Source organism: Mercenaria mercenaria, chromosome 4, assembly GCF_021730395.1.
Source record: "Mercenaria mercenaria strain notata chromosome 4, MADL_Memer_1, whole genome shotgun sequence".
Lineage (NCBI taxonomy): Eukaryota > Metazoa > Mollusca > Bivalvia > Venerida > Veneridae > Mercenaria > Mercenaria mercenaria.
Genome location: NC_069364.1, coordinates 33,190,041 through 33,217,282, shown reverse-complemented (window position 1 = coordinate 33,217,282; position 27,242 = coordinate 33,190,041). Strand labels below are relative to the sequence as shown.

Genomic DNA, 27,242 nt, shown 5'->3' with positions numbered 1-27,242 from the left:
ATTTATTTATACTTGTCTGGATTTTGGTTCGCATGTTCGTGTTTCAACATTTTGTATCTGCCAAGCTTTGATGAAAGACGAGTGAGTTTCAAATGGCTGTACTTTATTCTGAAAAAAAAAACAACAACAACAAAAATCACAACAAACATGAAGATCATTAAAAAGCAAACGAGTTTTTGGTTATATTGCATTTCCATACAGGATATTACTTATGTGATTTTTTAGATCACAGATTGGTCTTTATTACTATTCACTGTGACGTCAGTTGTCGGATCTTACAATAGCGTCTTACATAATCAAATTGTTCTGTGTGTAAAATTTAATTTTATTTGGTTTAGTTCTAATGTTTATTCAGATAATTGATAGGAACAGAACAGAACAGATAATTTATTTTGACTTGTACAACGTACATCATCAAACATACAATAATTTCAATTTTTAACAATATATTGGTCTAATGCGATATTTTTGTACAGCAGCATTTCAAATTATTTGAGGATGAACAGTATAATATATAGATAGGTTTCTGTACTGCACCAGACGGTTACTGAGAGCTGAAAAACTACAGGACGTCTAATATTTAGAATGAAGTAAATAAACAAATTTAGTAAAATGTAATACAATTATAATTAGAAAGGAATGGGCTAACATTGTTCGCATAAATGTAAAATGATTATAATATTCTAGATAAAACAAGAAACATGAGTACGTGAAACCTTTCATGAATGTCGTCGTCTTCACCGCCCCAGCCAAAATAAATATTAGAAAAGCCATTGATTTTCTTGAAATGTTCTTTTGAAAAAGCACACACACCTCCAAAGTAGGAATGATATGGTAGTCTGAAAAGAAATTTTAGAAATTGTCGATGTTATCTAAAATTAATATATAACTGTTAAGCATACATTTCTTAACTGACATCATGTCCCACTTGTAGGTAGCTGTACGGACAAAACTTTTAACTGCCAATTTTGGGGTTGTGGATTCGAGTGATTGTCTGACTATGTCATTTGTTTTTCAAACTTTTTCTATAAACTTAGCCGGCAGGAAAACTACCACACTTATTTGATCGACCTTATCATGACTTTTATCTTTCATTTATTTGAAATATACTTGTATTCAAGTTAACCGTTGCAGAAAAAAATGTCGAATAAATTTTTTATAAACATCTTAGATTTCATGATAAATTTCTTGTAATAATAATAATAATTTTATTTGTGCACTTCATGTCAATACAAATTACATAGCATATTACATAATCACAGTATTTCTCAGATATCACAGTTGTAACAAAGAAGTGTCATCTATCACATAATAATGGTAATAATTTATCACAGGATGTTATTGTTGTTCTGATAATATAGTGATTGAAACAAAATGTTAATGATATCGATATCATAGATAATTGTAATACTTATTTCAGTATATATAGTTATAACTAGACATTGTCGGCCTAAGCTGATGCGGACAATGAACTGTGAATGTGCTGTAAGTCCTGGGGGTCTTCTCAAGACATACTTGTATTTCGTTCACTGTAGCTGACTTTGGTTATGCCAGAACGTCATTCAAGTATTATATAAACAGAGAGTTAATCTACAAAATACCATAAATTATGTTTCCAATTTCTTTGGATACATCTTGTTTCTGCCTTCGTCATCTGTCCGTCTGTCTGTCCGTCTACGTATAGCTTTATCGAGCTTCTCAGAATCCTTTGCTAGGATTTTAATAGAAATGATATGTATGAAGCCTTGTAGTGAATATCCTCGGATTTTTTTTGTAGAGTTAGGGTCCCTTTAAAGTATTTTTTGAATAAGATTTGTCCGAATTGCTTTATAATTGGTAGGATTTCAATACAATTTCATAGGAATGATCCGCACCAACTCTGTTTTATGTATTATGTTGCATGTATTACGGGGTTCATATTTCAATGATCTTGTGCTGATTATAATGGCTCTTTGATTATCATACATAGAGTCTATCAAAAGATTATTTTCTGTAATTCATCTCCAATCTTTCTACCCAGATTTCACTGAAGCTTTACGGGAGTGATCGAAATAATATTTTTCCGGAGTTATGTTCATTATTCCGATGATTTTTTAATAGAATTTGTTCGGACTACTTCTCCTAGTATACTATTTGTGTGCTTTTACTGAAACTTCTTAGGAATGATAGTTACAGGCCTAATTATTAATAAATTATGGATTTTACGTTAATTAGGAAAGTTTGCAAATAAACAAAATCTATGTAAAATATGTTTTGTGTGAAATATTAATGGTTGCATTTCAGTAATTGTTCAACAGTATAACTGTTGTTTTAAACAGCAATATACATACAAACTTGCAAAACTATTTTAAAACGACAATATTCCTAAAAGGTAATACTCATTTGGGAATTTTAAATGTAGAATTGGGAAAAAAACATACTTTTTTGCTTTGGGATTATCTCCTTTTACTGGAGATTTATTGGGGGAAAAGCCCTGTTTTAGAGATTTTTGTCAACGCTTCATTTTAAAATTCTAGTCCATAATTTAATGATAGTAGGAAGTGCTTGGTATAAAGCCTTGTTGAGCACATCATTGGTACGTCCCGCTCGAAATATTGTTCCGGAGTTATTACCTTTAAAATCTTTTTTGAATAAAATGAGTAGCAAACCTAGGTACGGGTCCTGCCGTTAAACAATTTTTCACTGATATACGATCCTTTGATTTTTACACTAAATTTCACATAACACCGTTCATACGTTTCATAGTATTCAGTATATGTTGCTGTAAGTTAACATTAACTTCCCCGATTTATTTCCGAAAAAAAAACAAGAAGAAAAAACTTTCTCATCCAGGGAGAAAAATCTTTTTCCTATAACAAATATCAAGTGATGTTTAGGACTTTTTGTTGAAATATCTCTCAAAAATAATTACAGATCCGCCCAGGGGGGTGACTAGCACTCTCATGTATAAGAGATTGTCGAGAAAATAATGTAAAAAAGACCATAATTTGTATAGGATTGCGCACTTTAAGCACGTAATTTCAGTCACTGAAAATGAAACCCACGGGTTCTTACAGTTTCATCCATTAGGCGTACAAATAGTGATAGTTTAAAAACACACTAATTTGAAGTGAACATCAGATGATCACCAAACTGTAATTACATGATCTCCGGTCAGTCTAATTTCAGTATGCACAGTTAATGGGTGTGACTTATCACTGTGTTAAAGCAACTTACAAATTATCTATTCGTTACATTTTAACATTTTCCATGAATAAACAGCAACAGTCATCTAATAATTTTCATAAATGTAACATATGCTCAAAAAGGAAGGAACTACTGACCAATTTCAGTCAGACTTATTTCATCCAAACAGACCATACAACCTGGTTCATGACAATGTTTGCAAAAGAAACAGATATATAGACAATTGTTTCTTAATCAATATCGGACTTTCATTTTAATTTCAAATGTTTAATTTCAAATGTTACAGTATTAGCTATAAGCAATCAATGAAATTTAATGTTTTGAGACACACAATGTTTAGAATTATAGTAGCAGTGACAATTTGATAGGAAGGGTTGCGTCTGAAATCATTCGTCCACCACCTCTTATTCATTTGAGGAGTTTGGCAGTTACTTGCTGAGAACAGGTTAACTTGCACCATTACACAATCCAGGAACCCTTTTTAGGCCAACTGTCTGTCGTTACATTACTGAAATACTGTTAAAACGGCGCTTACAACAACAACAACAACAACAACAAAAAAAAAAAATAAAGAATAAAGGTGTTTTGAAACGCTCCATAGACAGCTAGACAGTCCGCATTCAATGTTCACAGTCAGACTTCACATAAACCGACAATGTCTAATAGCAGACAGTGTACAGGATTGCCGTAAAGCTTCGGCATTTACATGCAAAAACTTATTTCCAACGGGGTCCCTGCTGCCACATTTAGATCTTAAGTGACTAATTACTCTAACAAAACTGTGTCACATGATGGTATAAAAGTGACAATGAAATCACAAGACAAAGATCTTACGTTGTCATAATACATATCATAGAGTGGTTAATACATTCCAGTTTAAAACAACATACCTTTTTTTGAATACAAAGATGTAAACACGTCATGATCTTGTAAATGACGTTACAATTTAGGCGTTTGTGTCATTAGCATATTATATAGGTCTTACAAAATTAATGACAGCATGATACAAACATATGCAGAAAATAAGGGTCTAATAACTTTCTACAGGAATTGACATGGTAACACAAAAACTAAACTCTTATTTCATAAAAATACCATAAAAATTTGTTAAAACGGAACTAGTTAAGAATATATATATATAAAGATTTCTCATCTCTTTCCAAATCTGTTAATAGATGTTTCTTTAAAGGTTTCTTAAAAGTAGCCTTGGACTTTGTTAATTTTATGTCAGCTGGTAACTTATTCCAGTCCTTGATTGCGTTGGGATAAAATGAATTTGCTGTAAACCCATCGACTTGTGGCATATAAAAATTTAGATTAGATCTGCTCCCGTAAGAGTGGATATCGCTGCATTTGGTAAAGTGTTCTTGCATGTAACTGGGAGACTTGTTATGGAAAATCTTATAGACATGATTCAGTCTCAATTGTCTACACTTGTATTCAATATTAAAACAACCAAGATCTTTAAAATCTGCGACGCAAAGAGATGTTCTACAATGGTAGTTTTGAATAAAACGAACTACTTTGTTTTGAGCTCCTGTAGTTTACTCTTCAACTTTTCAACTTGTTACCAGCATTTCCAAGTATTTTCAGGAAAATCCACGACTTGACAAGTGTTCATTCATTCAACTGACAATCCAAGTAAATGACGTGACAAGACGAAATAAAGAAATCATAAAATGAATACTACATCAGAATTAAAAAAATATTAAAAGAAACAAAGAGAGATAAAACAGAAAGCGAATATCTAATGAGAAATAAATAGCGTATTTGGTAAAGCATACTGCTTTCCAGAAAGTTATGTTTCTGGTAAATTATTTCTACTGAATACACCCAAGACTGAGTTTTTAATTTTTTAATTACTTAATTTAATTGTTTAATTGTTCAATCTCAAAATTAAAAAAAAAAATGGTTTGCTTTGAAAAACCATAGGTTTTAACTTGTACAAATGGAATTCGTCAGTATTGTCTTTGATGAAAATCAGTTTGTATACCCTTACCACTTAGCAATGACGTAACCAAAGGAGGCATACCCAAAAAAACACAATCTTGCTTTTGTTTTTGTCAGTTTTACATTTGCTGTCATAGTACCAGATTTTGATAATTGTTTTTACTGACTAAGTGTTAGATACGGTGCTAAAAGTTGTTTTAATTGTTTGGTACGGGCACCATTCCCTGCCGTAACAGTTTGTTGACCCCAGTGCTAGCTACACTTGATAATGCACCAACACCTAATGGAGTTATTATTTTTGGAGCAACTCTTGCAATAAATGTTAAGACTGTCTTACCCAACAGACCCGCTAAAGCAGCCAGGAATCCTTCTCTTTGACCTTGTTTTCTTGATTTTTTTGCTCCTAATCCCTCCTTATTTTTAATAGAATTTTCAATTTGGTTAATTTGTGCCTTTTTGAAAAGTACATGTATAGGGAAATTACTATGCAGCTACTTATATTTTAATCTTAAAGAATGCGGACACTTACCATTATAAGCTTTTGCCATCTTTTTCTTTTGTCAATCTGTTAAAATTACTTTATATTCATTATATATCATATATATTATATTTTTATTTTTCATCTAACAATTAATAGTTCATATTCAATAGTATCAATAACTACATTTTCTTCATGCGGTACTACAGCATATACTCTGTAATCTCTACTTATTTTTAAGTTCTGGATTCTAACATGGCTGGATTTGAATGTAGGGATAATACACGTTTTTTTTGTGTATTAACTTCTGCAAAAGCTCGCGGGAACATCTGTGACCGAGATCGAAGGTCAAGGTCACAAACATATCCCAAGGGCTTCTGCAGACGTTAATGCACAAAACAAGCGTGTATTGTCGCTATACCTGCATAAAAAACATAACACGAAGACTAAATGTATTGTTTTCATATGTGATGACTTTACGATTCCGGTACAGTTTTTAATTCCCATTCTGTTGTTCTTGGAAACGGTAAACATGTTTTAGATATCAATAACCGGGGCCAACAAATCAACAACACTACAAAAAGCATGTATTGAAGGTTTTTAAACGATTTTTTCTCATTTCTCGTTATTACAAATATGACATTACGCAAATATTTGCATATTGTTTAAAAATTAGGTAAAAAGGAACACGATATCAAGAATAGTAATTTTACATTCGAGTTATTTTGAGTACGAACACTGACTTAGTGAACGGATGAGTACGACTAGCTTTCAAGATTTATACAAGGAATTTCATTGATGCAAGCATCAAAGACGCCGCCAAGTGTTGTGTCTGAAGTACATTTATTGCAATATGAGAAATCACCTAATCATTACTTTATTAGTCTGACTGGCTACAAGTTATCAACATTAGCACATAAAACAATAAATGTGATAAACTGTTTAAAACATGAAGAATAAACATGATAGAAAAGTTTTACCATGCAATACAAATCCTCTACCTGCAATGACATTAACATTGCGAGTAGGTGGTCCCTTTACATACAAAATTAAAGTATGTATTTCACTAACTAAGGTCATCTCCTGTGAAAAGTTCTTATATGCAGGACCGTGTGTATGAAGTTTCACAGAAATGCAGTTTGTTGGGAAATGAGGAAATGTTGAAATTATTTCAAAGTTGTGGTTCACAGAAACCATTATTTTTATTATCATGTATTGTAATGAGTGTTTTCTATTTACTGATGAAGTTTTATGGACCTTAGTCACCTACATTATAGATTTCAGAATGCAGATTATACACAGCAATTTACTGTTTCCCTTGCCAAAAACAACCAAAAATTTTGTCCATGAAAAGAATGATATAACATAAATAATCTCTATATTGCCCCTATTCACAAAGCATTAATCTTTCTTATATACTTTTGAATATCATAGAATTCATTTTTTTTTCGGACGAACGATAAACTTGAAGTCCTCGTTGAACTGTAAGGTTACTAGTAGTATGTCAGTGTAGTTCAAATCTAATATTACAAGAAAGTTAGCAAGCATTATAACTCACTGCCAAAGTGTAGAAAATATTTCAATGAAAATGTTTGGTTTTTTCTTTTTTTTGTTTTTTTTTTGTCAAGAATGGATAAATACAAAAACTATCTATTAAATTAAAAACAAAAAAGAAAACTGACTAGTCATATAAGATCAATCAACATATAAATTCAACAAGGAATTCTATTTCAAAGTCACTGATGCTTTGATAAGTTATGGTCCCATGGCTTTTGATATTTCGATCTAACCACATTTAAAGAAGTATTAACTTGTCACTGACAAATTCAGCCAAATGCTCTTTAGCCTATTGCATACCTTAGTTGACAGTGTATAACTGTAAACAATGAGTAGATCTATATGACACATAAGCAAAAAAAAGAAAGAAAAAAGAAAAAAAACAAACAAACAAAAAAAAAACAAATAGAAATAGGAATTTGCAAAAGTGTGCGCATTCTGAAATTACATCACTGTACCTATCAACAAAGAAAACAAGACAAAATGTTAAAAATAAGTTAACAGCGGCACTTCCTTCGTTCATTTCAACATAATTTATCTATGCTGATTAATTCCTTTATTTACTTTGTAAATACGTTTTTTTTTTCAAGGAATTTTTATGCAGGCAAATTGTAATTTTCCATAATTTTTTTTTTAATATTCTCTTCGAAGTTGTAAAATACACGAACGCTCCCTTGTCCAGGCGATTCACGCGTATGGTATATCTGCGGTGTGTTCTATTTATAGAAAATGAGATAAGTAAGTAGGTCATGCTAAGAATAGAGATAGAAAACTTGACTTACAGGGTAACCTCCCTTATCAATAAATCGGATCAACATTTTTGACGAAATTGTAAATAAAAAAAAATATGTTCTGCTCTACAAATAAGGAGAGGAAAGACAAATAGCATTGTTTTAGATCACATAATTAGTTGCATTACATACATTATGTTTTATTTTTGCCACTTTTTGTTTATTCACTAAAATGTATTGTGCAATATCGTTGATCCTTTTACAAACTATTCACTGTGTTCAGTTTATCACTCCGAAACTATTCATTACCATCTTTACAGGGTTCGAAATAAAAGTGTATCCCATATACTCGACACCGCCTTCAGGGCGGCGTCGAATGAATTATGTGAGAAAGTGAATAAAAACATACCGACTGATACTTCCCAAAATCATTGCTATGATTCCTAAAACCAAACAATCGCACATGCAATTCAATACAATCACGGTTATCAACAAAAATTTAACCGACGTTCAGTTCAAAATTGAGTAAACAGAGGGAGAAACCAGTAAGCACATTGTTCAGGGCAGTGCGTTTGGGGTTGGTAACTGATACAGCAAAACATACCATGGATTAGATTGCATCTTTTATGCAACAAAAAGAGGTTATTATGGAAGAAACAAGACGCAGATACCAGATATGCCGTAATACATATACGTCCCTGGCAAAGCATTTCAAAAATGCTAGTTAAACAAAGGAGAAAGCAAAGTTCTGTACATTCTGCGATAAACAACGGTTGACGCGCGGACCGGTAAGAGAGCATTATGGCGTCAATTCAAGGTCTTCTTGTGGTATGTCGTCTAATTTATCATGGTTACCATGGTTCAACTTGGCTCAATTCCTGCGCATCTGAACTCTGAACCGTGATAAGTCACAAACCACAAAGGCCTTGATTATTTGTTAATCATCACTTAGGGTGTCTTTTTTATACGATAAATTGAAGTATATCATACCATATCATAATATCAAGTCATGTCATGTCATGTCACGTCATAATATCATATCATATAATAATATCATGCCATGTCATGTCATGACATGTCATATTATACCTTATAAGAATAATTAATAACATCTTCAAAATTCCAGAGAGACTGCTGTACTTAGTTTCTGATAAAACACGCCATTTTCAACTTCTAATCTTGCGCCTACAACTTGCTGTGTTTATTGTAAATGTATCAAACAAGTAGGGGTTTTTAGGTTGCGAATTAATCAGCCCTTTGTAAATTAATTATAACATGTTTTGGCTTTATATTCAGGAGGTAATTCTAAATGTGTAATTGCTTTGTCTTTTGTTACAAGACTGTTGTAACATTTCTCGCAAGTAACACCATTTTTGTGGTTTGATATAAGTTCTTGTTAAAAATCCAAGCCGGAATTAAGCAATAATCGTGGAACGCACAAAATATTTTTTGTTACAATAACATGCCCACTGTCAGCTCCACCAGCTCTAAAAGGAAGATCAGTTAAATCTAACGTAAGTAAGTAATTATTTAAGGATATTCGTGTATTAAGGAGGTAGGTTACCTTGATATTTGTGGCTGTGACTAAAACCAGATCTGGTGCGCCTGTAATATATATCACAGACTCCGGTATATACCGGATTCAAGCAATTTGAACAAAAAGTATCTGTAATGTATATATTTTGTAACCATGGTGATACTAACCCTAACCTTTAGTCAGTATATTATGCATATTATACACTAAATGCGTGCGGACATGCAAAAATTTGCGTATTTTTGCTGTGCGCTCCAATTGATAATCACTTCCGGGCATGCGCAGAACGACTGCACCAGATATGTAATGGTTATAACACACTAAATAGTTATTGTTCTTTATTCTATATAAAACTGACCTATTTCCAATGGCTGCAGCACACATCAGGACCCATTTTAAATGTCTGTAACCTACATTTTCGTGAAGAGTTGTGTCAATGCTAAATAAAAATCAAAAGAAAAATTGGGATCATGTTTGATGCAAGAAAAATAATTTCAGTCAAACACACAAACTGCAAAATCAGCTAAAAAATGAGACCCCAAATAACACTGGTGGTGTATGATCTAAGTTTCCATGAAAAATTTTGTCATGTTGTTATTTCATTACGAAAATGCTACCTACATGTCAAGCATAGATCTGTCATGTGATTTTAGCAAAAAAATTGCAAAGAAAATAAGGAAAATAGCTCTACAGAGCAAAAAAAAACTGAGAACTATTTGTATCCGCCATTATGCGACTACCATTTTTTTTTCGCGCCATTTTTCTATTTAGTGTCTGTATGCTTATAAGAAAAACTTTTTTCTCTGACACTGTGCCATTTTCATTTGAAATGTACAAGAAACCTAAATACATGAAAAAATACAAGGTTTTAGCTTGATATCAACAGTTTCTAAGGTTTTATGGCATTTTCAGTACCATAGGACAAAGTGTCAGATTTTGTCAAAAATAGCTGTCGCGTCATAATTTTGAAGCAGTTACCCTAAATGCAGCCTTGTTTTGCCCTGTTTTGACATTTTCTACTCTGATCTGCATACAAAGTACACATTTAAACTGTTAGATATGTTCACTTTACCTCTGATGGCCAGAAAATAGCAATCAGTAGGCTATAAATAGGCAGTTTTTGAAAAAAGTACACTTAAAACAGTGAAAATGTGATATTTTTTGGTTTTATCCTCATTTTCAGCAAAATTGCAATAATTTTGTCCTTTTCTATCAAATTCTATTCAAAGTAGTCCATTTCCACCATCATCTGGCCAGATTTCAAGTTTTACCAATGTCATCTTATAGGTTATAACACACTAAATAGTTATTGTTCTTTATTCTATATAAAATTGACCTATTTCCAATGGCCGCAGCACACATCAGGACCCATTTTAAATGTCTGTAACCTACATTTTCTTGAAGAGTTTTGTCAATGCTAAAAAAAGATCAAAAGAAAAGTGGGGGTCATGTTTGCAAGAAAAATAATTTCAGTCAAACACACAAACTGCAAAATCAGCTAAAAAATGAGACTCCAAATAACATTGGTGGTGTATGATCTAAGTTTCCATGAAAAATTTTGTCATGTTGTTATTTCATTATGAAAATGCTACCTACATGTCAAGCATAGATCTGTCATGTGATTTTAGCAAAAAAATTGCAAAGAAAATAAGGAAAATAGCTTTACAGAGCAAAAAAAACTGAGAACTATTTGTATCCGTCATTATGCGACTATCATTTTTTTCGCGCCATTTTTCTATTTAGTGTCTGTATTCCTAATGAAAAACATCTAGTATTTGTATGCGCGCATGCCCAACCGCAAGCTAACGTGAGGACTTACGACAACGTTTACGACAAACTAAATGTGTTTGTATATTTATTTTTCTGAAAAGAAATCATTAACCTGTGTCTGATCTGATGCTTAATAGTTTAATAATATGGAAATAATGAACTAATTACCGCAGAAACGCTACAAAACATTGTTGCCTTAAAATGATGACGTCATCGACGTCATGACGTTACGTGTCAGTTACCGCGCAAAATTAATAGCTTTTATCTTGAAAGTACGTAATTCAGAGCAATCATTTTTTATTTGAACTATTTTTAAACAGCCATTATTTGCCAAAATATTTTAATGAGTCTTTCGCTCTGAATAATGATCATCATTTTGCGGCTTTTGTGTAGCTATGTTGAATTGTAATGAGGAATGTAAGAAAACTGATGATGGTAAATGATGTTATTGAGAATATACAATGTAGCTGGGTGAACGGTTACTTATTACGGCCATTTTCAAATAAAAATTGGGACGTTTGATTTGTAATACCCATTTTTTGTTTCCATTGATAATTTGGTAGTTATATACTTAAACTATGCGCTAAAAGTGTTCAAATTTCAGTAGAAAATAGTGATTTCTTGAATTAAATAAATGTTACAATGGAAACGAATCCCGTATTCTATATATCTAAATGTAAAATTTAGAGCTGTTGACACTGGTCTATTTAAAGAACACAACTTCAGCTTTATACCTGTATTTTAACACCAGCCATGAGAATAATAATTACAAGCACAATGATCTTTCCATAAAAAAATCAGATGAGGAGTACTGCTGTAAGTATTTTAAGCTTTGAAATTTGTTTAAATAAATGCAAATAACACGAACATATTACTTACTTTAGAAATAAAATATTTTGAAGCTACATTAAACGAGACAGGTAATTTTATTTACTTTTTGTTCAAAGAAATTACGATTAAAAGCAAGATATAAGATATTTTAAACATCTCTGTTACCATGGTTACTTTAAACGTTAAGATAAACAGGGTACCATGTAAAGTGTTGAGTATTCTGCTAATAATATTACCCAAATATTCCATGTTGATTATTAACAGAAAGGCACTGAAGCCGTCGAAAAACCCGTTATCATGCATAGTTCTTTAAAAATGAGAGAAAATGCTATACCATGGAAACACGAGCCCCACGACATATACATTTTAAGCTTATTTTAGAAAGCTAGCGTGCATACTAATAAAATTATCAACTACGCAGGCTTCTAATGATAACAGTGAAACCGAAATACACTGAAAAGTGTTAAATATCCCTATTTCCTTCCTCTTTCAATATAAAATACCTTTGGAGGGTCATGTACTTCAAACATGGATAAAACTTGTACTCAAAGGGACAGAGATAAACGAACTTGAGATTGTAGCAGCTAAAACATTAACTTACACGAAATACAATAAATTGCTACGGTTAAACTAATTTGAATTTACTCTTGTTAACAAGGTAACCTACCTCCTTAACTGTGTTATTGCCTTGAATTTTATCTTTACGCACAGCAAATACTTGATTATAGGCGATTTGCTAAGTTCTGCTTTAGGGTTGGTCAGTTTTTTCTAAATCGAAGTATTCATTTGTTCCAACTGTGCCGGCATACTCCTCTGACATTTTAATAAACCCGTAATATTAACAACTCTGTACAAACCAGTACAATTATACACGATTATACCATTTTGTTCAACAGTCAGATGATCAATAAGACTACTTGAATGATTTATTATAGCAATTCTTTCACCAGTACCAAAATCTGCACCATCTGTCGATTTGTTTACTTTAAAATCAACCTCAGTATATGCCTCAAACCAATCAAAATGAGAACTCCTGTCATTCATTTTTTGCTTGTCTTGCACCATCCTCAGGAAGTCTCAAAGGAGTGTCTAACTGAATAGGTGTATCTTCATTACGTTCACAATATCTTTCTGTTCGAAACATATGTATATAATACTAGTATTATATATATTTTTTCTATTAAAAAGATGTGTTTCTTAGAGGTAACTTTGTTTTCTTAAAAGCATATTAAAATTTTATTCTGCATTGATATTTTCTTATTTCCAGATCAAGAGAATAAATTATTTATTCTTATGTTTATACCTTTTGCATTCTTTTCATTTTGTAAAGCTTTAAGGATTAATTCTCCAACATATGATTTATTTTTTATCTAAGACAAGGGTATGAGCAAACTCAGCAGTAAATTCTCTTGTATTTTCCTTATCTTTTGATTTTGCTATTTCAGATTATAGAATTAGTTTAATCTTAAGTAGTTATTGTAAATATTTTCATGTTTTTCAGTGTATGTACATTTTCCTTTAAAAGATTATCAATAAGAATAAGACCTCGAATTTTTAAGTGTTTTAGAAGTTCTGTAAAAATTCCTTCAATAACTTTTTTGTCATCTTCCTGTTTGTTTGCACCGATGCAACCTTGTATAATTAGTTGTTTCATTTTGTGAAGATGTAATTTCAAATGGTTTTCTTATCTCCAGCTTTCAGTTTGTTATACTAGCAATGCATGAATGGCAGTAACTACTGCTAAAGCAACCAAACAACCCATAATGCCAGCTGTGATTTGTAATGCAGTATTTACTCTTCCGCAAAATTCATAACTTTTCTGTAAGCTGCTGCAAGTCTTGTAAAGTCGGTGATTAATTGATTAATTATTTTTATTCCATTGCAGGCTATTGTTTTCTCAATTTTACCCATATATACTATAACTTTTTAAAATTAATTATATTCTATCAAGGTTACTAAACGAAACCCAGCTATTTTTGTCAATGTAACCTTTCCATTTTACTTAGGCCTGTTTTTTTCTTTTAGTCTCGTTTTATAACTTTTTCTATTCTTAAAACTTCTTTCTTAGTAGGCAAAAGTTCTTGTTCGTAAAACGCACCTCCAGTTAATTCATTATTCAAATCTTAAATGGTATATATTCTTGGGTTTGTATTGCGAATTCCATTAAATACAAATATTTCCTCTATCCAGTTTGGAGTATATTCTTTAATTTTACTTAAAACCAGCCCGGTCACCAATTTTATACTTTGGCTTGCTCTTTAGTACTTTTAAGTTACCATACAATATAAACAGTGTCTTTATTTGAATGTTTGCTGGCTTCAGTCGGTGTCATTTTTATACTAGTATGTTTTGTTTAGTTATATTTATCAATCAAAGCATGTGAATTATTTTGTAATAGTAATAATAACATAATAAGAATGGTTTGCTGTATTTCCACATTATTCTTTGAAGACTCCTACGTCCGAGATTATATTTCATTTTAATTCGTGGATTTACATACAACTAAGGCCACACCAAATTAAAAAGTTGTTCATCGGATTTGCCGCTCGTATATTTTTTCAGAAACACAAAGAATTTTTTTTTATGCAGTTACGCTATTTTCTTCCAGATATTTACTAAATTGAGTTGCTACAAATTGAAAATTGGATGAAAACACGCGCTAATTTATTTGATAACATCAATCTACATTATTTGGTAAGGGTATAAATAGATATTGATGCATGTCACTTTTCTGTTTTCTGTTTTTCCTGTCAAAATGATCAGAATTTTTATACGAAAGTGGGTGGGGTAAGGAATTTACATTATGAGTATGTTCAGACCAATTTAAATCTTCAAACTTTTCAATCCTCGAGTAGAATGGATGTAAATCTCCATTTCAGACCTTAATTGAGACTTTGTTTCAACAAATTTAATCCGTGAAGAAAGTTTAAAGTTAGAACAAGAGCTGTCCGTAAGACAGCATGCTCTACTTTTCTCAGTGCTTGACTCTGAATTAGAGCTTTGACAGTAAAAGGGGAATAATAGTCAATAGCTTTGAAAGTAGCAGAGAAATTGGACGTTATATAAAACTTTAAACAAATAATTCTAAGTTTAAATGTGGCATAACTCTGTCAAAATTCAAATCAGAGTTATGGGGATTGTTTCTCCTGGTGTAGACTTTGATAGTAAATAACCATTTTAAGTTTCAAGTCAAACGCTTTAATGGTAACAGATATATTTTACTTTATCAAAAACCTCGAAGATCAGCTATAAATGCTACATTTTCATAGCAGTAAATACTCAAGTCACATATCTATTTCATGATTATGGTTTAAGGTTATGCATTGTTGTGTATTACATATTTTCTAACTGCATTTTCAAATGCATACATTATTTGATTACACTGTGCTGTATGCCAATGTTATTACCTTTTTCCACAGTTTGATTTGTTGTGCGTCTGCCGGTAAAAAAGTACCCAAACCAAAATGTACCCTTGTTTTCTCAATCCCTGATGAATTATTTCTAGTGTAAAAGGGCTGTACATTCTATTTTAAGGTTTTTATTAGTTAATCGAGAGCCAAAACAAGACAAATACATTTCTTCGCTCTTCGCTCGCTCCTGATTTTCTCAAAAACAAATATTCAAATTATTTTTTCGCTCGCCGCCTCAATTTTTTCAGAAAAAAATCCGATGAACAACTTTTCAATTTGGTGTGGCCTAAGATGTTTACTATTTTTTCTCTCCAGTTGATCTTGATTGAGTGTTTTAAATTAGATAACATTTTCTTACCATATATTTAATCTGCCATCAAAACAAAGATTGTGACTCAAACATACTGCGTCCAGTTCATTAAATTAGTGTAATGCGCATGCGTGAAAATGGCAGCCAAAATTTGAAATTGTGATAAAAATTTGGATTTTATTGATTTTTATTGGAATTAAAAGGCCAAAACCGTTGTGAAATGGATGTTATGAATCGCATTTAACACTATACTTGTGATTAAACCAATTATTTTGACGATTTCACCAGTGCTCATGGATTATCATGCATGTTTTGTTTGACACTCTGTTATGAATGGGAAGAAAATCGAAAAGCGAAACATATCACAGGGTTCCCCAGGGTCAACCGCCGATACTCCTGATAAAAGGCAAGTGACTGGTCAAGGTATTATTGACGCTAATTATTCTAAAAGCATGAATATGTCTGGGCAACAAACATTTAACCAACAGATGCCCCAGCTTGCAAGTTCCCCAAATCCTACCCCTAATGGACAAATGATGTACGGGGTACCTACGAACCAGTCATTCTGTCAGCAGCTTGGATATAATTCCCCACCACCCCAGTCACAGATGGTACCCCCTCAACAGGCCCCACAAAGTACGAATGATTTTCAGCTAACTGTGTTAAATCGATTAGCGGATTTAGACACTAAATTGAAAAAGCTCGATAAAATTGACAATATTGAGTCTCAGCTCACTACATTGACACAGAAATTGACATCCATGGACGTTCGAGTCAATACGTTAGAAAACAAATTAAGTGAGTGTCAATCGCAAGTAACGGGCCTAGAGGCGGGTCGGGCATTTGATTCTCAAACATGCGACGAAGTGAGAAAGAAACAATTATCTATTGACAAATTAAGCCCTGTAAGCATAAAATCGAGCAAAAATTAATTGATCTTAAAAAAGAAAATGCGAGACTTAACAATGAATTGCTAGATGTGTAGTCCCGATCGAGGAAAGACAATCTTCTGTTCTTCGGATTTGATGAATGTGCTTCCGCGGAAGAAAGGAAGAACGACTGTACAACTAAATTACACTCTTTCTTCACAGATTCTCTTGATATTGATGATGCGTCTGCAACCGTGAAACTTGAGACCTGAATTCGAGGACTGGGACCCTTTCAGACCGCATCGAACATTCCAATTTGGATCGCTATGTTAATATGCCTGAGTCCGAGCAGTGTGAATATATCCCCCCAAGGCGTAATGACGACTTTCATGTTAATAACTTTGGAAACCGTTTGTTATATTTGTGCAAGCAAAATAATATATCGATAGCCAATGGACGCCCTGAGGAGGGGCGTTCAACTTTTCACTCAATGTCAAGAAATAGACCACACTCCAGTACTGTTGATTACTTGATAACAAACTTTGCTAACTTTGATAAAATATATAATATGTACGTTCTAGATCAAACTGAATTTTCTGACCATTCGCCTATTTCTTTTTCAATGTGTTTTAATCATCAGGTGTATACGTCTAATGTTAACCCACGTGTAGATAAACTATACTGGAACTCAACTGAAACTGAGCGTTTCAATGAACTATTGGAATCCAATAAACATGTTTTTGACGATATTGCAGAAAAACTATGCAGTGGAGAAAGTGATATTAACACTTGCGTTGACTCCTTGTCTAAATGTGTACGTAATATTTCTTTTCAGTGCTATGGTAGATCATGTTCCACAAAACCTTCAGTGAAAATGAAAGTCACCTTTGTTTAATGAAGAGTGTCTTATTGCAAAAAGTGACTTTTACCAATGCAAATGAATCCATGTGATCTTACAAAAACTGCTTTTCTCAAAAGCAGAAGCAATTATGCTAAATGTAAACGTAAAGCTAAATCATTGTATTATAAAAAAGAGAAAACTTAACTCTCAAAAATGAGTAAAAGGTCACCAAAAGACTTTTGGATATATGTTAAAAAGTGTTTAAAAAATCAGATAATAATGTATCGAATGATATCAATTCAGATGAATTCATGAATTATTTTTCCAATTTATCTAAAGGTAATGATACTGGTCAATTTGATTTTCAAGACTCGGCAAGCACTCCTGATGAAATTCATATTGATCAGCTTGATTCTGAATTCTCAATTGATGAAATTCGTAAAACTATATCATGCTTAAAAAGAAACAAATGTTGTGACTTGAACAATAATGTTACTGATTTCTTTATAGATGATTTTATTTCGCCATATTTGTGTAAAATTTATAATAAGATATATGATACCGGTGTGTATCCAAGTGACTGGTGCAAAGGGTATATTGTCCCGATTCACAAAAAGGGCCCTACAAATGACCCTGGTAATTACAGAGGGATTACCATAATCAATGTTATATCCAAGATATTTTCATTGTTGTTGAGAAACAGACTTAAAAAATGGTGTGAAAATGAAGATGTATTTTGTGAAAATCAATTTGGTTTTAGGGATAACCGTTCTACTTCTGACGCCATATTCTTACTCACTACAATCATACAGAAAGTTCTACATGCGAAGTCCAAACTTTGGTGTTTATTCGTTGATTATCAGAAAGCTTTTGACACTGTAATACACGATGCTCTTTGGGTGAAACTTGTTGAATCTGGTATCAATTGTAAATTGGTTACCATGGTAAAATCTATTTATGCAAATGTTAGCTCATGTGTAAAAATATCTGCAGATATGTCAGTGACAGATTTCTTTGATGTTTCATTTGGTGTTAAACAAGGAGAACCACTTTCACCCTTTTATTTATTTTATTCATCAATGATGTCGTCAATTCTGTTGATTTTGATAACTTAACTGATAATGATCTCAATCTATTGTCAATGTACATAATGTTATTTGCCGACGATATTGTATTGTTTACTACTGACCCTGTTAGTCTACAGGCACAAGTTGATAGCCTTTATCAATATTCTTGTAAATGGGGATTGACAATCAATATTGCAAAAACAAAATTATGTGTATTTGAGAAACGCAAAACTCGTATTCTCCCAAACATTTTTATTGATGGTGAACAGATAGAAAGAGTACAGGAGTTCACATATCTTGGTATAAAATTTACTTACACTGGAACCTTGAGTCAAAGCTCTATCTGAACAAGCTATGCGGGCATATCATAGTCTGCTTACTATTTTTGATAGAGTAAAGTTAGATGTTAAAACAAAGTTGCATATGTTTGACTCTACGGTTGCTCCTATATTATTATATGGATCTGAAGTTTGGGGAGCTTAAAGAAATCGACAAGCTTCATATCAAATTCTGTAAATATGTATTAGGTGTTCGCAAACAGACACCAAATGTTGCTGTATCTGGTGAAGTAGGTCGATTTCCTTTATCTGTGTTAAGTAAAATCCGATCATTAAATTATATGTTAAAAATCAAGAAAAACATTGTTCCTCCTATATATGCTATGTTCAATGATCTAGAGAGGAAAAATATTGTAAACTCTTGGGCATCATGTATGAATATTTCTGTTGATAAACTTGGTTTAACGTATATTTTAAATGATTTTAATCCCAATGTAAATTATATGCCAATTCTAAAGAGACGAGTGTATGATCAATATATTCAGGATTGGTCAGCAAGTATAAATACTATGTCCAAGTTAGAGTATTATAGAAAGTATAAATGTACATTCAAATATGAAACATATTTAGACTTAGTGTCAGATGAAAACTCCGCAAGAGTTTAACATGTTTTAGACTATGTTCACATTCCTTGGAAATTGAACTTGGGCGATATACCGGTGTAAATAGAGAAGACAGACATTGTAGGATATGCAATCATAGAGTTGTTGAATCAGATTATCACTTCTTACTTTGTTGTAATAAGTATACTGATATACGCAATAACTACTTGGGCCATATGTCATGGCCATCTATGAACAAATTTGTTAATATCATGTCCTCAGAAAATAAATGTAAATTGCTAAGATTATGTAAATACGTAAAACATGCTTTTTCGTTACGAACTGATATCCTTGATACTTTACAAACTGTTCCGTAATTATTATTTTGCAGACTGTTTGTATTGCAGTATATGTCGAATGTGTTGCCATTTTCATTGTATGTAATTGTATATGATTGTATTTGGCCGAAGGCAATTGTATTGTCGATTTGCTTTAATAAAACTTGAAACTTGATTAACAAGAGGCCCGTTGTCTAAAGCGCTAAACCGTCTTTGGTAAGAAGGTAACATAGCTTTATGAACATGAACTACACCTCAAGTTCTTTTAACAAATTTTGTTTTTGTATTACCGCAAGACGCACATGTTGCTTTTAACACGCAACCTGCCGTTTTTGTTGTAACGTAACTATCATTAAATTTTCTCTATTTTACACGATACATCAGTTTATTCTGAGTAATACACTGTATATTACGTGTATTTAAATATTAATTTATTAATTTATTCTTTAGAGCTGCTGCCAAAAATCTGCTAAAATTTTACCTTCTTGGCAGAAAGTTGGCAGACTTTGCATGCTGATAAATATTCATGGAAGGTTTGAAAATGAATATTTTTTTTGGTGGGGGAGTGTGTGGGGGGGGGGGGGGGTGGAGGGGATGACCAAAGAAAGGTTGTGACTAGTTGTAGGTACAGAACTTCACATGTTTATAATAAATTTTCTCGGAAAAGAATGAAAGAAGTTTAATGAAATTCTACCAATTGGTTGGTTTGTTATGTACAAATCTGTAGATTTTTAAACAATTTAAGGGCAATAACTCTAAGAAAAATTGACCAATTGAAAAACAAATGACAGGCATCATCGAAGTATGTTGGTTCATATTTATTTCAAGTTTCATGAAATTCTACCAGCTTATTACTGAGAAATGGCTTCAGGCATGGATTTTTCATTAAATCAAGGGCAATAACTCTAAGGGAAATTGACCAATCCAAAAAAAACTTGACGGGCATCATCGCAGTATGTTGGTTCATGTTTATTTCAAGTTTCATGAAATTCTACCAGCTAGTTACTGAGAAATGGCTGCGGACGGACGGACGGACGGACAGACGGACGGACAACGCCATTTAAATACACCCCCTCCCGATTTCATCGGCAGGGGATAAAAAAACGAACGACTTGCTTCTAGAAGTTATGAATAAACGTTCCAGTACAAGATAACGTATTTAATTAAGTATATATGTATGCAAACGCTGGACTTGTTTCTTGACGATTTTTTATCCGTGGACGTTTGAATTCATAATAAATCGAATATGCTATCATTCAATACAAACTTATCAGTATCGCAATTTCTATTGATGTCATACGAGTAATATATTACTGCTTTCCATGTCGAACGTACATGACCAGTTTAGAGTCTGTAAACAGGACCGATAAAAGCTTTTACAGTGAACAATATTTTCAAATATTTACAAAATGCTGTTATATGTTTTCACCAGTTATTTTTATAATGATTTTCATCTAATTTAGGCTCTTCCAGCTAGCTCAGCAACATATCAGTTGGACAACAGTGACAATAGGACATGCTATTAGTCGTTCATTTCAGCAACTCATTGTATGAAAGCTTTGAGTTACATGCAGATCAAGCTACTTTAATATGTTACAGAATCCAAAAATCTTTGGTTGGTTCACTGGTACAATACTAAAACACTGTTTAAAATGGCGGTGAAAATGACGGTAAACATTAACGAACAAAAAACTGATAAACTTACTTATATTTCTTGACGTCAATTGCCGACGAAAGATGCGTCGGACTTTGGTCACAGTTGTAGCTGATTTCGTCATTTTCAGGTAAAAGATCCACGTCATGGAATACAAAACAGTCGTATTCATAAAGTTTGCTTGCTTCTACGAACCCAATATTCAGAAGCAAAGCCCTGTTGAATTTGACGTCGGGTATCTGAAAGGCAATTAAATATACAGTCAGACTCAATGGAAGATATTAAATCGGTTTCTTACTGAATGCGGCTGCATAAGCTAGGTAAACTTACGGTAGTGAGAACATAAAAATGTGACTGCTTAAGACAAGTTACGTGATAATGAAGGTGAGCTATAGCTTTGGTTTGGCAGTATTCAATACTTTCACAAGACCCCTATTAACAGCACTTCCGAGAATGGTTCCTTCCTTATAAAAACAGATATTTTCAGTTACTTGCAGAGAAAAATGATAAGAAATCCAGGGACACTAGTTAGGTTAAATGACAGGACTGAAACGCTTTTGAAAAAAAAGTCCAATAATATATACCTCGTTTTTGTCAGTATCGAATAAAATATGAGATGTCTAGGTATAGGCCTGGCTTGAGTTAATAAATGTACAAACCGATTCCACGACAAAAATTCCATAGTCTAATTGTTGCCGCTGTAGAAATGGATGCATATGATTCAGAAATATTTTCAGATGCGTTTCTCTATCTCTGTACGGAACAATGACAGCTACACGATGTCTAGCTACACAGGTTATAGGCCAGTACCGTCCACCAGGTTTTAGATTACTGTTGCCATCCTCAGTAATATTTAGATTTTCCAGTTCAGTACTTATATTGATAGCCTTGGCTGAAAAAAAAATTCCTCTGTAAAACCATGTATTTAATATATTTTAATAACAATAATCATTATTATAATGATAACAACAACGATTTCACAGTTCAATACTTCACGTTATCACTACACTTCTCTTAATTTGAACAAAATGGTTGAAACATAGTATTACGTTATGCACGTTATCTCTGTATAAATGCCAAAGTTAATTGAAAATCATTTAATGGAATAAAAGATTCAGAGCGAACTGGAAATAAGCCTATTTGACCTTGATCTCACTGTGGTACATTGACCTTCACCCGACATGACCAAAGTTGTGTTTTGCATGTTGTCTCGTTATGGCAAATATTTAAATCAACGTAACTGAAAATCGTTTGAAATGAAACATGTAAAATGAAACAAACAGACAAACAGACAGACAGACAAAAGACCGGACTAACAACGATATGTCTCCAAAAAATGTTTAGACTAACATTTATTCTGTACGGAAGACCGGCGCGCTATGCTAACTGCTAAATATATACTTAGTGCTTAATTGATGTCAAATACTTAATGCTAAATGTTTAATGTTATATACCAAAGACAAAATGTTTTATGTTAAATACTAATGTTAAGTGCCATATATCTAATGCTAATGGTTAAATCTCTCAACTCTGTGGGTTAAAAATCTGTATCTCTATGTCTTCATTTTATGGTATATGCATGTGACCGTCAATATTAATAAGAGTGGTCTGTTGACAGCGCGCTCGACAATTCAGTATGGGGTCAAAATATTACCAAAGATTTTAAGTCAAAAGCAGGAAAATAGATAAGACAAACACCTGTATTTGTGGAACTGGATAAGTCTTGCGCTATATGGCAATGTGTTATGATATTGTAGTGGTCTATGCAGAAGCACTATAGCATTGCTTGTGGAGGATTTCACCAAGTAGGATGGCCTCTGGATATCACTGGCATTTCGTTCTAATGAGCCTACCTGATAAAAGTTGCTGTTTCATGAAGTTTCTTATTTAGAGCAAAAATCCTTGTCCTAGTTATGTAGTCTTGCCTACATATGGAGACTATGATGGTAAACAAGTGGTCAAAGTTTCAAAGCTATATGTCAAACAGTTTAGACAAAATCTGGACTGGTACGAAAAACTTAACTGATTTCCAAGTCCAAAAGGGCCAAAATTCAACCAAATATCTTTGACATACTAATGGAGATTATGACGATGAACAAGTGTTCAAAGTTTCAAAGCCACATGTCAAATAGTTTTGACAAAACGTACGACTTGCACCAAACTGAACCAGTTTCCAAGTCCAAAAAAGGGCCATAATTCAGTCAAAATAGAGACTGTTATAATAAACTAGTGATAAAAGTTTTAAACCCATATGTCTAACAGTTTACACAAAATATGAACTGGTACGAAAAACTTAACCAAGATTTGTAAGTTAAAAGGGGCCATAATTCAGACAAAATCCTTGATGGAGTTATGTATTCTTGCCTAAAACTGGACATGGTGATGGTACACAAGTGTTGAGTTTCAAAGCTATATGTCAAAAAGTTTTGTCAAAATGTGGACTGGAAAGAAAACTTTAACCAAGGTGTGAAACCGGCGCTAAAAACGTATATCAACTTATTAGAGAAACACTTTATCAATCATGGTTTAGCATTTGAGATTAAACTTTTACCATTTACCGTTAAACAAGCAGCATCTGACATTCTGAAGTTAACATTAAGCATTAAGGAATATGTAACTGTGGAAGGGCGTTGCACCATGCTAATTACCAAATGCCACATGCCAAATATTTAATGCTAAATGCCAATTATTTAATGTTAAATGCCAATTACTAAATGCTAAATGCTACATACCAAATGCTTTATGCCATATACTTTATGCTAAATGAAAAAATGCTAAATTATTATTATTATTATTATACCAGATTTATATAGCGCCCTTTTTATGATAAACACGTTCAAAGGCGCTTTACAGCAACTGCAGCCACACAGAACGCGAAATCATCCTCTACTAGTACAGACACAGAGCGATCTGACCAGAGGGACAGAGTGAGATAAAGCCCCCAGAAAAGACAGAGAGAACTTTTCAGATACAGACGTGTCCGGATAACTTAGCCTAGCTCTTTTTGAATAGACAGTCTGGTTCTTTAACGTGCCCGGTGTATAGCACCGATACACGCGAAGCCGTCTTTCCTGGGAAGAACCAGTACAGGCCTCTAGTTAGGTGGGAGACACTCAAGAGCATCTCAGAAATTTTCTGTGCCTGGACCGGGATTCGAACCCCGGACCTCTGGATTGACAGTCAAGCGTGTTACCACTAGACCATCGCTATTTAAATGTCAAATAGCAAATGCTTATTGCTAAATGATAAATGCCAATCGTCAACTTCTTTAAATTTATTAATTAATGATTTCTGTTTCTCAATCTTATGAATGTAACTTTTAATCATTTGAAGACATATAATATTCTACCAATCACTTGTTCTACCGGCCATAAGAACCGGGCCGGAACTATTTACTCTCAAAATGTTTAGAAAAAAGTTTTTAATAGAGACAAAGTTATGTCATAAAGGCGAATGACTATTTAAAGGATGCATTCATACACTGATATATTCAGCTTTTTTGATAAGCACTTAGCAATAAACATCTGGCATTTATCGTTTCCTTTCGACAGTCAATATTTGACATTCAGCATTTGGCAAATAGCATTTTGCATTAACTATTGGTCATTTAGCATTTGGCAATTAGCATGGCGCACCGGCCTTCCATGTGCACCTAACATTAAATATTTGGCATTAAGTATTTGGCAATAGCATTGCGCACCGGCCTTCCATAATTGCTTTATAGAAACACTAAGAGTGAAGTATCATCATTTCCAGACAGTAACAAAATTTACGAAGCTTTTCATACTGTATGCTTGTCAATGAAACTATGACGTTATTGTGCAACAACATTGGCATAGGAGCGATTTCAATGGGGTATTTTGTCGTTTTTTTCCCCTTTTTTTGCGGGGGGGGGGAGCAATGGGAGACCGGCCAGCTAAACCTATCCATACATCTAAATGCTGCTTCTTTTCTTTCATCTACTGTTATTTCTAACAAAAATCAGTTTTAGGGGTCAAAAGTTGGGGGGAGGGGGGCTCTCTTACAATTAGGGAGCCGCCCCCAGGCCTCCCCCTGCTTATACGCCAATAAACAAGAGAGTATGTACACATATTTCGATTTTTGAAAGTCAGTGCAATTAATAATTGAATTATATGGTAAAATAATTGGTGGCCACTGACCTAAATCGCTTACCACCATTGCAATTATTGAAGTTTTTTTCTTACCTGCATTCTTTGGCATTTCTGAGCATTTGTCTAGATTTCTGGTCGTTGTTGTAGATCTCCATTGAGACATGGACCTGTTCTGGGTCAGGTCCAATGTTTTCAAAACAGTTCTTGCATTCTTGTTAATCACGTATTGCAGAATGCTTAAAGCCACCACACTACTCAAAACTACAAATAAAAATGTCCTTAACCGGCTCCTGCCGCCAATGCTACAGACCATCGCTGAAACAATGTAAAGTCTTCAAAATGTTCAAAATCACATGCAGAAAAGTAACAATTGATGTCTTAATATTATCCCACGACGAAAAAAACATAAAACTTGCAAATGTAAAACGTTACACATATTCGATTAGTACCTATTCCACTTTGTGCTTTGGCCTTGTTTGTAAACAGATAACAACTTGTGCTCGTGTAATGTCCTTGGTATACCTACGTCTCTCTTTAAAGTAAAAAGTTACAGAAACTAAAACTAACGTGATTCATTGGGATCTTGGCGGTATTTATTTATAAAAACATTCATATAACATTTTATAGAAAAGCTGTCTACAGCGTTATTCACGCTGCGATGTAAAAAACAAGTTTTTTCTGGGCTTTAAAAATTTAAATACATGTACTATAATGTTGATATTTTACGGACGTTGGTACCTAAACAAAATGCATTAATATACATCCGGAAGCATACCCTTTTAATGGGAGACCCTTGCCATATTTAATATTTTAATGAAACATAACGAAGTTTAAACATTATATAAACCCATGTCAAGTATCTCCATCTATAAACACGCTTATCTGACGGCTATAGGCTGATAACTGTGATTATGTCAGTCAAGATACTGCAGTATTTGTCATGGTTGATGGTGTACTGACCAAAACAGCTAACCCGGCCTATCAAATATTTGCATTATTTTTTCTTATTTTTGTGATAGTTTTCCAATACTAAAAAAAAATACATCCTTGATAATCAAATCTTACTATACGTCCATTGTAACTGAAATAGAAGTTTAAAATGGTGTAATCACCTTTGAGCGAGACATGTTCTCGTTCCTTTCCGTCAAACTCTGGTATATCTAATTTTAATCGCCGAGGAGTACCGATAGTAATTCCGCTTGATATAATTCGTTCAATGAAAAGTGACCACTAAAATTTTGATATGTTGAAAATAAGCAAAACGCAGAAAAAGGTGGATCTTTTCTATTTCATATCTGATATGACAATTTTATTTCATTTTTATTACAAAAAAAACAAATCAAAGAGAAAAATTAATTTCCCCACCCTTAAAGTGACTCGCTCGCATTTTTTTAAAAATAAAATGAATTGCTCTGTGGCATGTCAAACGTTATTGTTATTCATTTTGTTATTCATATTGTAAACTTTGTTATTGTTATTGTTTGTTTGATATTCATATTCAGTGTTTTGTTAGTTTCATTGTATGTTTAATATTGTTTTTTTATCGATAGTGTATGTTTGTGATCGAAAAGGGGCAGGGGATAGTAAATTTTGAAATTCCGTTGATACCAGTGCGAAGAAAAATCATTAAAATACAATCTTGAGAAAAGTTGTGTAAGGGTAGAGCGGATAAACTGCATATACTGTGACATTTTCAGCCTGCCGATTCCGTTGTTTTTATGATA

The 27,242-nt window shown here is 33.0% G+C and overlaps 1 protein-coding gene across 2 annotated transcripts in view; it reads right to left on the bottom strand.

Annotated features, from left to right (window-relative positions):
- LOC123551420 (beta-1,4-N-acetylgalactosaminyltransferase bre-4-like) overlaps positions 1–26,005 on the bottom strand; it is a 39,065-nt gene extending 13,060 nt beyond the window's left edge. The window contains exons 1-5 of one of the 2 annotated variants that reach the window (XM_053540911.1): positions 25,612–26,005; positions 22,066–22,298; positions 21,458–21,645; positions 717–839; positions 13–108 (exon numbers count right to left, since the gene is read on the bottom strand). In XM_053540911.1, coding sequence (XP_053396886.1) covers positions 13–108; positions 717–839; positions 21,458–21,645; positions 22,066–22,298; positions 25,612–25,831 — 860 coding nt within the window. In that variant the 5' untranslated portion in view covers positions 25,832–26,005. The remainder of the gene's footprint in view (positions 1–12; positions 109–716; positions 840–21,457; positions 21,646–22,065; positions 22,299–25,611) is intronic. The other variant, XM_045340351.2, reaches the window with a different exon arrangement.
- Positions 26,006–27,242: the final 1,237 nt, after the last annotated feature.